This window comes from Sabethes cyaneus, chromosome 2 (genome assembly GCF_943734655.1).
Source record: "Sabethes cyaneus chromosome 2, idSabCyanKW18_F2, whole genome shotgun sequence".
Lineage (NCBI taxonomy): Eukaryota > Metazoa > Arthropoda > Insecta > Diptera > Culicidae > Sabethes > Sabethes cyaneus.
Window position 1 is genome coordinate 204,431,377 of NC_071354.1, and position 14,217 is coordinate 204,445,593.

The 14,217-nt window shown below is 39.0% G+C and overlaps 1 protein-coding gene across 1 annotated transcript in view; it reads right to left on the minus strand.

Moving 5' to 3' along the window:
• LOC128736563 (diuretic hormone receptor-like) overlaps positions 1 to 14,217 on the minus strand; it is an 82,522-nt gene that overhangs the window by 18,870 nt on the left and 49,435 nt on the right. The window contains exons 10-12 of the mRNA XM_053831049.1: positions 9,579 to 9,689; positions 9,193 to 9,378; positions 8,111 to 8,238 (exon numbers count right to left, since the gene is read on the minus strand). Coding sequence (XP_053687024.1) covers positions 8,111 to 8,238; positions 9,193 to 9,378; positions 9,579 to 9,689 — 425 coding nt within the window. The remainder of the gene's footprint in view (positions 1 to 8,110; positions 8,239 to 9,192; positions 9,379 to 9,578; positions 9,690 to 14,217) is intronic.

Genomic DNA, 14,217 nt, shown 5'->3' on the forward strand with positions numbered 1-14,217 from the left:
TAAGTAATGCAAATAATTACAAGTGAGCTCACAGTGACTTTGTTTTCCATTACCAGCAGGAAAATGTGCCGTTCCCTTCGATGGTTTGAAATATGAACTTCGTTCGGATCGTAAAAAGAGCTGGGTACCTTAGAATACTAACGAGTGAGTGGTTCTTGTCCTATTCCATCTAAATGCTTGTTATTTTATGTCTGCATTTTGTTTTCTACCTTTGTTTCGTGCCTAGCCTAACCGAGGAGAATAGCAGAAGAGTGACGGTGGGTGGTGGCATTCTCATTTATGCTGATGCGTCAGTTTAGCTTTCCAACCGTCGGCAGGTAACCTAAGCATCAGCAGAAGAAGCAACATCCTGGGGGTAGTTTAGCCGTTCCGACCGAGTAAATTGAACGTAAATATTATGTGCTCACACAGTATGTCACAGCCTAAGCACCGGATGTTGTAGCTTGTGGCGAGAGCTCAATTCGGAACATGCGTTATGATGACATCATTTTTTGAGGAGCTAATTTATTTTGTTTCATACTGTTCTACATTGTTGTTGCTGCCGCGCCGGTTTTTGAGAAGGTCGTTTGGAACAAGAAAAATAGAAAAGGACAAGCTTGGCAGAGTACCAAGGAACAGAAGCAAGAAGTTCATTCTGCTTTAATCGGTGAAGCATAACAAGATTTTTTTTGATGGATTACTTCGGTTACCACATATGCCGCCACATGAAACGGAAATAATACGAATGTTCTCTGCTAATTTTAACTGCGTAAATGATTAATGATGAACCAGGGAAATCCATGGGTTACAAAGTCTAAATGAACAAGATTGATAAAGATATTTAGGAATCTTGATTAGACACGTTTGTCTTAGGATTGTTTTATGAATGTTTGAAAATAGTTTTACAGTTATTTGTGATCTTTTGACTCGGTAACTTTTTCTCCGCAACATTGCTATTCGCTAACACATAAGGCGCCTCCATTGAGCTGAGTGGGAATGGGGACGCAATATTATTTTTCTACTAACAATTGACGTTATAAAAATAAAAACTAAGGCATTTAAGGGAAAACCGAAAGTGGTTAGGAAATGGCTAACGAATGATGCACGTAGCCTGTGCTTCCAGTGCTGTGTTGCAGCACAAAGCCGCAATATGACCACGTTGACCTTCACATCTAGCAGGCAATGTCAATGACATCCTTTTTAACAAAAATAACGCATTTTTCAATTGATTTTTTCTGAGATTCCTGATGGAAATATTTTTTTATATAGACAAAATGTAGTACTTTCACCTAATGGTTGTCTGGTTTGCGCGAAGTTGCCCGAAATTGAAATTTTTTTTTTGAATAGCGCGAATTTTTTTTCGTATGTTTTATAACTTATTAAATATGCGTCTTAGCGACAAACAGTCCTCAGAGTGTACTGTGTAAAATCTGTACTTTAGCATACTGAATAACTTTATAGAACACTTGAAAGCAATAAAAAAATTGTGAGCAAAGTTAAGAGATAGATAGTTGCAAAGTTGCTTATTTCAATATGTTCTGCAACTTTTTGGAGAAAATCACCCTAATAGTGCTAAAGGATGCGCTATATTTTATTATTAAACTTCTCCGAAGACACCACCCTTGAAAAATTACGTATTTTTTTACACAATTGCTAATGTCCGCATTTTTTCAAAATCGGACCACCGTGCGTTAGTATGGAATAGATGATCACGATTCTAATTAGGTACCTGAAATTTGTCATTTCATTTATCGATTCGATATATATCAACGAACGTTCAGCAAAAAATAATTGCTTTTTGAAAATGAATTGCATTTATCATATTCATCATGACGTGTTTATAACATCGTCTAGAGTCAAATCTGGCACTAGTACCGTAAACGTACCTAATTCTGCGTATTGTTCCTAATTCTGCGCATCGCATATTTTTCTTAAAAATCATAGCATTCTCATATAAATAATTTTATGTACACATATTTTCCTAGATGTGGTAATTAAGATAAAAAGTTGCAATTTTGACTAAACGAGTTATGCAGAAATTTGTGCTTCATTTGTATGGGAGCCCCCCCCTCTCAGAGGGGGAGGGGTCTCTAACCATCATAAGAACCTTTCCCGATCTTAAAAACCCTTGCATACAAATTTCCACGCCAATCGGTTCTGTAGGAACGTATTCTGTAAGGAACATATATACAGACAGACGGAAATTCATTTTTATATGTACATATAGATTTATTCATACGTCAAGCATAAGCAGAATATATACAATAGTAATTATATTAGAACTAGATGAGTCCGAATCTTACGATCCGGAGAATATAAATGTCTGTCAAGAAAACTGCGAATACAATCCATTTCCCAGTGTTTGCGAATATGTTTAATCTTGGTATTAGTTTTTTGAGCTTTATATAAAATTTATTTGCATCACGGCATGCGAAGATCTTACGATTACAATAATATAGCTCTAAGATGTTGTATATAAAAGAGTCATAGCCGGAAACTGAAACAAATAGTTTTTATGCTCGCATTGGGGTTTATTTGACTAAATAAAAAGATCTCCACTTCTGCCGATATGTGGGGAAAATGGCTCTTTTGTGAGTGGCTCTGAACCGTCAATTTTCTGCCGCGAACCGATTCAAATGAGCGGCACGTCGCGATGAGCAATCGAGTCGAGCAGGCGAGTCCTGCAGTCGAATTTTTCAGTTAATACGAGTAATCAAGTAGAGCACACATATCAAGCAGTCATATCGAGCAGTCTAGTCAAGCGGTTCATTCGACCAGTTCAGTGGAGCAGTTGAGTAGAGCAGTCGAATCAAGCAGTCAAATCGAGCAGTTGAATTAAGCTGCCCAGTCACGCCAGCGATGCGAGCTGTTAAGTCGAGCAGTTAACACGAGCAATCAAATCATGTTGTTAAGTCAAGCAGTGGAATCAAGTCGAACCGAGCAGTACAGTGAAGCAGTTCAATTGACCAGTTCTGTTGAACAGTAGGGTAGAGTAGTCGAGTCGAACAGTCAGATCAAGCAGTCCAGTCAAGCAATCCAGTCGAGCAGATCACTCAAGCAGTCGAATCGAACAGTTTAGTCAAGCAGTTGAATCGAGTAGTCTCTTTGAGCACTTGAATCGAGTAAGTAAATCCAGCAGTTGAGTTGGGCAGTCGTATCGAACAATTTAGTCAAGCAGTCTAGTCGAGCAGTCGAGTCTAGCGGTTCAGCCGAGCAGTTAAGTCGAACATTGAAATCGAGCAGTTAAACCAAGCTGTCTAGTCTAGCATTCCAGTCGAGCAGTTCAATTGAGCTGTCAAGTCAAGCAATCAAATCGAACAGTCCAGTCGAGCAGTTGAGTCGAGTAGTCCAGTTGAGCAGTTTAGTCGAGCAGTTGCACCCTCTAACGGTTAACATCGTAAAAACGATGCGATCAAGCAAATGACTATTTTATCATGAAAGTACACTCAAAAGAAGCTCGAGTGTAGATTTTCATGAAAAAATATTTATCTAGAGAACCGTCAGGTATGAAAAAGTCCAATTTCTTTTTTTCTAGTTTTTCAAGCCTAACGCTCTACCCAAATATTTTTTCAGTTCAAAAATAACACAAAATTGAAAAAAAGCATGTAAACTACTCATAGAAAAAATTTGAGGTCAAACAGTTTGTTCTAAATGTCATTTTTCTTCAAAAGTAAAAAAGAGAATATTCGCATCATAATTTTTTTCAGAATTATTCAGAATTCTTGTTTTTGAAAGATGGTAACTTTTGAACGCATGTTCAGAATGTTGTGATATTAATATCAAAATGTCAGGAAATTTGTTTTGAACACATTTTTCATATTGTCAATTCAAGACAAATTTCGTATGTGGCTCTGGAGCTCCAAAAGTGAAGGCCGTCTACAGACGGTCTTACCCGTTAGAGGGTTAAATTGAGCTGTTCAGTCAAGTCGATTTGTCCAATCGAGCAGTTGAGTCGAGCAGTCGAATCTAACAGTCCAGTCGAGCAGCTCAGTCGAACAGTTGAGCAATGGACCAGTCGACCAGGGAGCTGACTGAGAGTAGAAAGCGACGTCCTGTCAGAGACCTGGTTTTGGCTACAGACAAGCCTCTTATATATAAGATGTTACAATGTTTGCATGCCAAGTCGCTTTTTAATTTAGATTCTAGACATAGTGAGGTCAATTCCTTTGTAATTTTCGTTATAAAGACGCATCATGCTTTTGACCGATCCATTTTTTGTGTAATTTGTCCTATGCAAATTTTTCACAAATATTTTTCGAGTTCTAAGCACACAGAAGTGTTTAATTGAGAATGCAATTCTGCTGACTGTATTCGCGACGACGTGCTTCATAAGATGGTAACAGAAATACTGTCCAGTTTAGTTTTAGAAGCGTGTATAGTAGAAATTTGTTGGTGTTTGTATAGTAGAAATATGTGATGGTGGTGGTTTTGATGATGATGTTGATTTTGATTATGATGATGATAATGATGAGGATGTCGATAAGTAAACAACATTAAATTACCAATTACCTAGAAAGCTACTCTACTGTTAGTGGAAATTAGGGTACGTGAGGATATTTTCAGCATGTTTCAGCCAATTTTCCTTTTTTTTCGCAAACAAAAATACTTGGGCGACATACAATTTTGATGTGTTATAACTATTTTCTCAAGACTGTAAGTAATCTACTGCTTTTTATTTAAAGAACGTCAATACCACCTGTTCTTCCACTAGAACTAGGTCATTGGCCGAAAAATAGATGCAATCGCTTAATGGGCCAAAAATACCGGCCTGCCCTACCATCCACAAGAGATTTAGCAAATATTTTTGATTTTTACATTTTGTTCACATAAGACAGTTTATGATCAGCATAAAATATCAAACAGCTGAAAACAGACCTAGGAGAAGGCAATTGTTGCTTTGGCACGGAGCCGTAACTAGCTGTAACCTGCCTGCGTCGACTTGCGTCTAATTGAGAGCGAATCGGAGGTACCCAACCTAATTTTCTAGAATTTCGACAAAAAACACTTTTTTTGCTGTAATAATCTAGCTTCACTATAATAAAGGTAACCGGAATGTATGACCAAAACACCTAAAAGTACCTCAAACGCTATGTATCCAAGTCCAAGTGCAACTCCAGGTCCAGGTCCAGGTCCAAATTCAAGTCCAAGTCCAAGTTCAAGCCCAAGCCCAAGCCCAAGCCCAAGCCCAAGCCCAAGTCCAAGCCCAAGCCCAAGTCCAAGTCCAAGTCCAAGTCCAAGTCCAAGTCCAAGTCCAAGTCCAAGTCCAAGTCCAAGTCCAAGTCCAAGTCCAAGTCCAAGTCCAAGTCCAAGTCCAAGTCCAAGTCCAAGTCCAAGTCCAAGTCCAAGTCCAAGTCCAAGTCCAAGTCCAAGTCCAAGTCCAAGTCCAAGTCCAAGTCCAAGTCCAAGTCCAAGTCCAAGTCCAAGTCCAAGTCCAAGTCCAAGTCCAAGTCCAAGTCCAAGTCCAAGTCCAAGTCCAAGTCCAAGTCCAAGTCCAAGTCCAAGTCCAAGTCCAAGTCCAAGTCCAAGTCCAAGTCCAAGTCCAAGTCCAAGTCCAAGTCCAAGTCCAAGTCCAAGTCCAAGTCCAAGTCCAAGTCCAAGTCCAAGTCCAAGTCCAAGTCCAAGTCCAAGTCCAAGTCCAAGTCCAAGTCCAAGTCCAAGTCCAAGTCCAAGTCCAAGTCCAAGTCCAAGTCCAAGTCCAAGTCCAAGTCCAAGTCCAAGTCCAAGTCCAAGTCCAAGTCCAAGTCCAAGTCCAAGTCCAAGTCCAAGTCCACGTCCAAGTCCAAGTCCAAATCCATGCCCAAGCTCAAAACGGTCAATGATTTTATTAACCATGTAGCACCGAATGCACAGTGCACAGGATTACGACTATTTAGCTCAACTCCATCAACGGGTATACGCAGTCCGTAAACTGTGTACAGCAATTGAAATCAAGGGAAAGGAAGAAAGCGTGGACCTTCCGTATCAGACGCTTCCTATATAGTTAATGATTTATTTACAGCCGCTAATCTTTGCTAATAAAGGTTAAGTGATACTCCGGACCCTCGAGGATGAACTAATGGAGCTAGGCTGCAATTGGTCAAGGTTTTAGCGCCCTATTTCGTTTACTAAAAATGATTTATGAATCTTTAAAGCTTCGAATATCGAATCATAATTTTAGGTTTTGAAACAATGTTGTATTACGCTTAATGTTGCATGAAATTTGAAAATTTGCCTACACTATTGAATAAATATATATTTTAGTGGTATTGATTTAATATAGCAATTAATTTTTATTTTTTTTTTAAATCAATGATTTTACCCTTTGTGAAGCTTGGAATGAAACAGATAAAATGTTGCTGGAAAATGTACGTACTATTAATGCAAAATGTACGTATTATCGAGGATACGTACTATCGACGCAATATGTACGTATTATGGAGGGTACGTGTTATCGAGGTATACCTGTATTTAGGAATCTAAGAATTCAAGATTGTTGAATTTAACTATGTCCGATTTGTAAGTTTAGCTAATAATGACTTTATTGTAATTGGAATTTTCAAATTAGAATATAAATTTCGAAAATAAATGAAAATTTATATTTTTAGAATCATGTAGACGCCGTTCATAAAATTTTATATCTTTCATTTGTTTTTTTTTTTCACAGATTTGCTCAAAACCTAGTTTTGAGAGTGATAGATAATGATTGAAATGGTGCTAGAGCATGCGGTAAATATCAATACGAGTACTATGGATAATTTAATAAAATGTAAACGTATTAAAATAGTTAAAACAGCCAATTGTTTGTTTGAGAAAAATGTGTATGTCAGATTCACATTGACGTTAGGCCAAACTGTGAGTGATATGTTTGGTGATAGATGATAATAGATAGTCAACAACTTGCCAACTACTACACTGGAATGATGGAATTCTGCACTTACCGCATGCTCTAGGGGAAACGGTCTAAACTGTACACTCAACGGTGGTAGTACAGGTTAGAAAACCCTCTGGATTCTCACAACTCAAGCACCTGCAAAAACAATAAGCTTGCATCAATGGTTGTGCTTGAAACAGTTTACGAAAACAAAAATTGGTTGTCAATAGAAACATCAGTTCGAGATTTAGATGGAAATAGGCTGCAATCCAACTTTTGCATGCTATGAGTAGAATATAATGATAAACTATGAGTGCTCTGATAGTTGAAACGGAGAACTTTCAGGCCGAGAAGGATTTTGCCTGATTCCGGTGCCAGAGAGTCGACCTTCTAACTAACTAGATAATTTGCCAATTTTATTTTTTCAACATAATCTTGGCAGGAATGTCTTGCCAGAAAAAAAGCTCCCAGGAAACGCCACGTTTCAGAGAATATTTGAAAGTGTAAACCTGATCATTTTATAATGTCGCTCACTAGACTGCTATAAAAATGGCAAGCTTCCAAGGCTGTGCGTCGCACTTCTAACGACATAAGTTTCTGTTCAGTTCTGTAAACTGATCTTATTTCCTGATGCAATTTGTTACCTGGCGGCAACGGCAGCGTCGGTAATGCCGATAGTGATGTTAACGTTAACGTAAATTGAATTTCATCGGCCACATATCCTGAATAGTTGACACCTACGTACCAAAGCGGATAGTTTTAGCTAAATCGATTCGATTGATTGAAAGAGGCGAGTGAGCAGATCCAGAGAAAAACAAACCCGTAAATTGTTTCCGGCTGGCGGAAACCACGTTTACTACAGCCACAGTCCTCTTGGGAGCAGAGTTAAATGCAAACTTAAAAATATGGAAGTTTACAAAAGTTTGAATCTATTTTAGTGGTACTTAGAAGTTGCAAATTGCTTTTTTTTAAACTGGTTATATGTATTTTGATAATATTCTGAGCAACTGCTTTGTATTTAACATTTTTTTCGTAAAATAAATAACGAAGATTTAATAATCTGACTGTTGTGGTACAACTGCAACGGTAAACAAAACTCAGTTAGAATTGCGAACAAGTCGATTGCCGGCACATAGAAAAAAGAAACTACGGCGGGAAATGGATAATAAACGACACTCGACAGGGTTAGCCAGCTCAAATTGGTTCTCGAGTAGCTACCGGTTATCGTTCGCCCGTAAAGCCAATCCATGCTGAGTAATCGGAACGGAAACACTTACTTACCGGCGACTTCGCTGGCGGATCTGACCCAGCCGGATGTTCCGTTCGTCCCGCCAGCGTTCCAGCCGATGCCGCAGGGCCAGCCGGACCTCTGAGTTTAGGAAGCAGTAGAACAGCGAAACCGAGAAACCCTGCGGAAGATAGAAAGGCAGATTGTGAATTACGAGCCGTGGTGGTGGGTTGTTATTTTCTTTACAAGAGGTCCGGGGGCAAGGTTTGTCATTTTATTGAGTTTGTGATTTATTGACTGTAGATACGTTATTGCCACCAGCTTTGTGTTGAATGCGAAATGTTCTTATCTGTACATGACACTCGCTAAAAAGAAAATGCACTCGAAAAAAGCGTTTTTAAGGTTGATTTAAATATTTTTTTTACATAACAAAATATCTGGAACAGTGTTTCAAACGAATACATTCCGCGGAGTCTTGAACTAGGAAAAAGCATATTTTATCGAATTACCTCAAGTGGCTAATAAGAAAATAATGACATCATCATTTTGAATTCATAAGAGTCATTGTTGGCTAAGTAGCCGAGTGACACGATGGTAGTCATTTCCTTTCAACGATGCTAGCAATCAACAAGGTGGCCCTTCAAAGTTCAACTTTCCCGCTTGGTTTAACATTCTTTGAGCTGTAACCTCTGGGGGGAGAAAACTTTTCACCTTTCAACGGCAGTCTTATGCCTATACTGTTATGAAAATTATGAAGCTTAACGATGAGATTGTAGCCTACCGGGTGTAATTGACATTTTTCCGTGCAGTGTGCGAACATTGCCGTTTGTATGCTATGTTAATTTGTTGCCTTAGTTTTTTTTGAATTTTACTGCTGAGTAGAAAGAGACGGTAAACAACTAGCATATGTAAATTCGACTATGATTACACCTATATTAGGCTTCAGTTATGGTAATTTGCATAATTTATCTCCTTCATTTCTATATGCATAACCTGTTAAAGTTCGAGGTCAATTCTAAGTTGAGAGAACTGCCTTAGAATATCGCTTGCTCATCGACTCAGCGCAAACTTCATTAATTTTAATCTTTTTGAAAACATTTTCAATCACGGCGCGGCGTTGAGTGTTTCACCTTACCTGCGTGCTTAGTAGCAGAGCCCGGGCGATGGCGAAAATGTCACTCACAACCCCCTCAGCGGGTGCTGCCAGCACCACTAGGTACGTGATGCCCAGCAGCGGAATCAGCACCAGCAGTGCCTTCGATGCTTTGCGATATTGCCGCGACTCGGCCGTGTTTGCCGATCGTAGCTTCGTGATTAGTACCTGCAAGGGGCAAAAGATTAGCAGGGTTATTAGAGCTTTGCTTTTATTAGCTAATCCACAATTAGAGGATGGAATTGGAACAGCTAAGCACATAGTTGTGTCAAACAATCCATCCGGTAAATCACGTTTTATTACGGTCATTATTGCCCGAGAACGGGCCTTTTACGACCAGAAAAGCTATCCATATTTTTCACACTTACCCACATGATTCGTATCAGAAAAACGAGATTGATGATGAGCACCACACATACTGGGCCCTGGAAGATCCAGTCCACAACCGATTCACGCATCCAGGAACATTCTATTTCGAGCTGAAAGGACAACAAGAGGCAGGGATCAGAATGGGTAACATTATTTTACCGAAATGCAGAGGCGATTGTGCGAGTAGGTACTAGTTTGAACCTGTCGGTAATCAAGCGCACTTTTCTTGGTTAATTTACTTCACCTCATTTGTAGGTAGTATAATAGTAGGAGTAGGGGAATGTCGGTGTGGTTGGGCCACCTTTCAGCATTTGCCCATAACTTTCGATTGAAATGTAAATGGTGGTGTTCCCTTTTGGGGGAGGTCCAAATAAAGAAACAATTTGTACGAGGCCCAGGTAAAGAAAAGGGTCATAATTTGTCTTGCAATATGGGAATTCCCACATGTATATATAAGTGGTTGAGAGACAAGAAGAGGATCTGGAAAGAATGGGGGTGGAGTGGCTATTCACATGACGGGAAGTTTTATTTCTCTTTATTTATAGTCATTTCAAAAAAGAAAATAGATCTACAAGTAGCTGAGAGGCTAAAGAAGGGTGCCGACGTTCAAATGAGGAAAAAAGTCTTGCATCATAAGAATTTCCATTACACTAACAGATGTGCTGTTGAAGGGTTCGAGTAAAATGGGGTACCCACAGCTAGTATTAGAATGTATATAATAAGAATGACTTAAAAACTGCTGAATCAAAAAAAAAAATAGCATTCGAGTATTTTTGTGTACGGGAAGTGTTCCTATGTCATCAATTTCGCTCTATTTCAGCGGACTAACGAGTGACAACTAAAATTTTGGATTTTTTTCGAGGCCCCTATGCAAAACAACAAACGAGCTCAGAGAGAAATGAGAATGTATATGTGTTAGCTCTTTCTCTCCTCTTTCTGCTAGTATTTTTTGTTTTGCTGATGCTTGCCAAGTTTTGCTCAAAATGGCGTCAAAACAAGAAGCATTCCACGAGCGCGTTGTACACTTCTACAAATTGCACAAAAAACATTTTAAAAGCGATTTTGAGCTCCGTGGTGTACAAAAATAACTGGAGAGTTACTAATTGCTAACAATTGGTAGAATCACGAGATGCATTTGCAAAGTTGACATGACGGCCGCAACGCTGCAACGGTGCAACGCTTCTGTTTCGACATCAAATGGAAGCTTCGCCGAACGGCTGATTACTGACCAGTAATTTTTTTTCAACAATGGACAATGTATCTTCAATTTCTTTTTTTTTTTTGGACAGCTTGAGAACTAAATTCCAGTTTCGCTCTTTGTTTTCTGTTTCCGTCATTCTATAATTTAGATTCTAGTTACCGTTACGAAAATATTAAAGATTTTGAACGCTTATAGCTTTGCCAATTATTGATGGATTATCATGGTTTGGATACCGATCGACTCATAACAAAAGCCTTGGGCTTAAACCGTCATTTTACATTACCCTTCTTTATCGACAGACTTCGTAGCCGGCTGTTTGAGTACAGGAAAATTACGGGGCCAGTGTAACGATCCTACTGGCTCTATCTAGCAAGCACCGCCTAACCGAGATTCGAACATACCACGACTGACTTGTTAGACCAGCATCGTACATCGAAGCATCGTAACTGGGCGGGGATCGACTCATAGCAGATGTAGCAATTATGTGATTGCTATTATAATTTTGACTTTCAATCACGAATGACATACGTTTTCTTCATGATCGCCTTGCTTCACAGGCAGGAACGACAGTTAAACACACCATATATTTACTGTGATTTCGATTACTTTATTTTAGGAAAAAAGTGACAAAGCCCCCTCGTCCCAATAGGTCGAAGGTTCTTTACGATGTCCAGATTTATACTAATTTGATATCTGTGCTTGGGAAGTACGCCAGAAAAAGAAACAAAACTTCTTAGGACCGCTATAAACCTCATCATGACCCCGATAAACCTAGTCCAAAGTCCAAAACTAATAAAATTTAATTCTATTGTGTATATTTCTGTCAAGAATAAATATACATAGGGTATGTTGCTGCTTCGTCGTAATTGCCTATTCACATCCTATCGAACACAAATTACACTCAAGTCGCTTTTTACGCGCAGGATACGTCCCGCGTAAATCAAAACCGAGTAAAAAAAACCGCGTAAATTCCGAAAACCGCGTAAAAAAACCGCGTAAATTCCGAAAACCGCGTAAAAAAACCACGTATATTCCGAAAACCGCGTAAAAAACCAAAATTTCGCGTAAAAAAAAACTTTGTGGATTTCAACACTACGCGAAAAAATAGACGTTTTTTGCACATCCGCGTAAATTCCGAAAACCGCGTAAATTCCGAAAAGCGCGTAAAAAACCGCGTAAATTCCGAAAACCGCGTAAAAATAGTCGCGTAAAAAAAACCGCGTATAAAAAAACCGCGTAAAAAGCGACTTCAGTGTATTAAAAATATCAGCATTTTTATGACACACAATGTAAAACTAGTTATTCCCTAATATTTTAGTTTGTTGTCTATCACACGCGATCAATCAAAGTGAGCTGAGATCTATTTAAATGCTTTTTATCATTAAAGAAGTCCTACCAGCCAAATTTCATACGTTTTTTCGTGCGACGAAGAAGAAAATGTCGACTAATCGTTTTAATTTCCGTCATTCAAAAATGAAACTAACTCACGCAAGGCATTGTCGTTATTCTACAGCCAGGAAAACTTGCCTGACCCGCAGAAATTTTACAGTATAACATTTGTCATTCCGTCCTACACAAATACACGCGTGTTAGCTTCGTAAACATTGTTGTGATTTTTAGTTCGGACGATGAAAAATTTTGATGGACGGATTTTAAAACGGTACGACGAATTTAAGAAATAAAGTCAGTTGCGTAATTTCAATAATATGCTTTAATAATCGCTTTTCAGTGATTTCAAAGTTTACGGATCGGAAGGTAAGTGTCTTTTAGTCAAATCAGCACAAGAACTTTTGGAGTATTCATTAAATCTATCCAACAAATGATGAAAATTAGAATGGCGTTACTTACTATGACGGGAATTAGAAATAAACCCTAGTAGACTTAAATTGGATTAATTTTCTTTTTATTTAATTTCATGATGTCTAGATGTCTTGATGATATGAAAAAGGGGTTGACGGAATATTGATGCGTGTGTCGTGATGCAGCAATTTTCCAATTGAAGAAGAATTAGCGACTGTCTGATCCGAAAATAGGGTTTGGGCGTTTAATTTGTTGCTTTGCAATTAGTTGCATGTCATTGTTTACATACATTTGATTGTATTGCTGTCAAGTAGGAAATAACTGACAAACAGAATGTCGAATAGAACTATTAGTATGCAGAGGACGTTAGCTAATTGATGATATTTTAACTGTCATAATTTTAACTCGTTGTTCGCATGTTAGTTGAAAGGCAATTATAATTTCAAATCAACCTGCCACAACAAATGGTGCTATCCCAAGCAACAATGTAAGTTTTATTGTACTCTTATGGCAATTTTTATGACCAATTTTGGTCTTAAATACCTTCAGAAGAGTGAATTAAAACCTAAATTGTTACTTGGGATATCAACTATTTGCAAGGAAATTGAAGAATGTGAACCAGATTATTTTTTTCCGTTCAATCATAAGTTGTGTGGCCAATAACAAATATGTTATGTTTTGAGCAGGATCCGTAAACCAGCAAACATTTATTTTAAGCAAGTTACCTAAAAAAATTGCGTAACAAACATTCGCAAAATGTCAAGGTTTGTCGAACTACACATTGCCTAATTTAGGTCCCATTTCATGTCCAATTTAATGTCCAATTCAGATTTTATTTCGTTCGTTCCTGTGTCCAACTTAAATTAAAATTTCAAATTGAAAAGTCTTTTTATTTACTCGTTTATGACTCTATACGCGGTCATTACACAAAAGGAAGTGTCTGATGACATAGTCCAAGAGTATATTAGGCTGTGCAATGGTAGGTGGTGTTTGCACCCATGTTCTTTCGTTTAGTACCCGTATGCTTTACTCACTAAACTACTCATAAGAGTCGCATAGGAGTGTGTGGTGGGTATACGGGAATAACTAGGTATTACTTACTTACTTAATTGGCCTAACGTCTTATGACAAGGCCTGCGCAGTATAATTTCTCCATCTGTTTCGGTCCATGGCAACTGATCTCCAGTTCCGCGGGCACCCAGTGCTCGCCAGATCTCGCTCCACCTGGTCTTGCCACCTCGCTCGCTGTGCCCCTCTTCGTCTTGTTCCTACCGGATTTGATGCGAAAACCATTTTTGCAGGATAGTTGTCCGGCATTCTAGCAACATGTCCTGCCCAACGTATCCGTCCAGCTTTAACCACTTTCTGAATACTTGGTTCGCCGTAGAGACGCGCGAGCTCGTGGTTCATTCTTCGCCTCCATACACCGTTCTCTTGCACTCCGCCAAAGATGGTTCTTAGCACCCGCCGTTCGAAAACTCCGAGTGCTCGTAGGTCCTCTTCTAGCAATGTCCACGTTTCGTGCCCGTAGAGGACAACCGGTCTAATTAGCGTTTTGTACAGTGTGCACTTTGTACGGGGGCTCAGATTGTTCGACCGCAAGTGTTTGTGGAGTCCGTAGTAGGCCCGACTTCCGC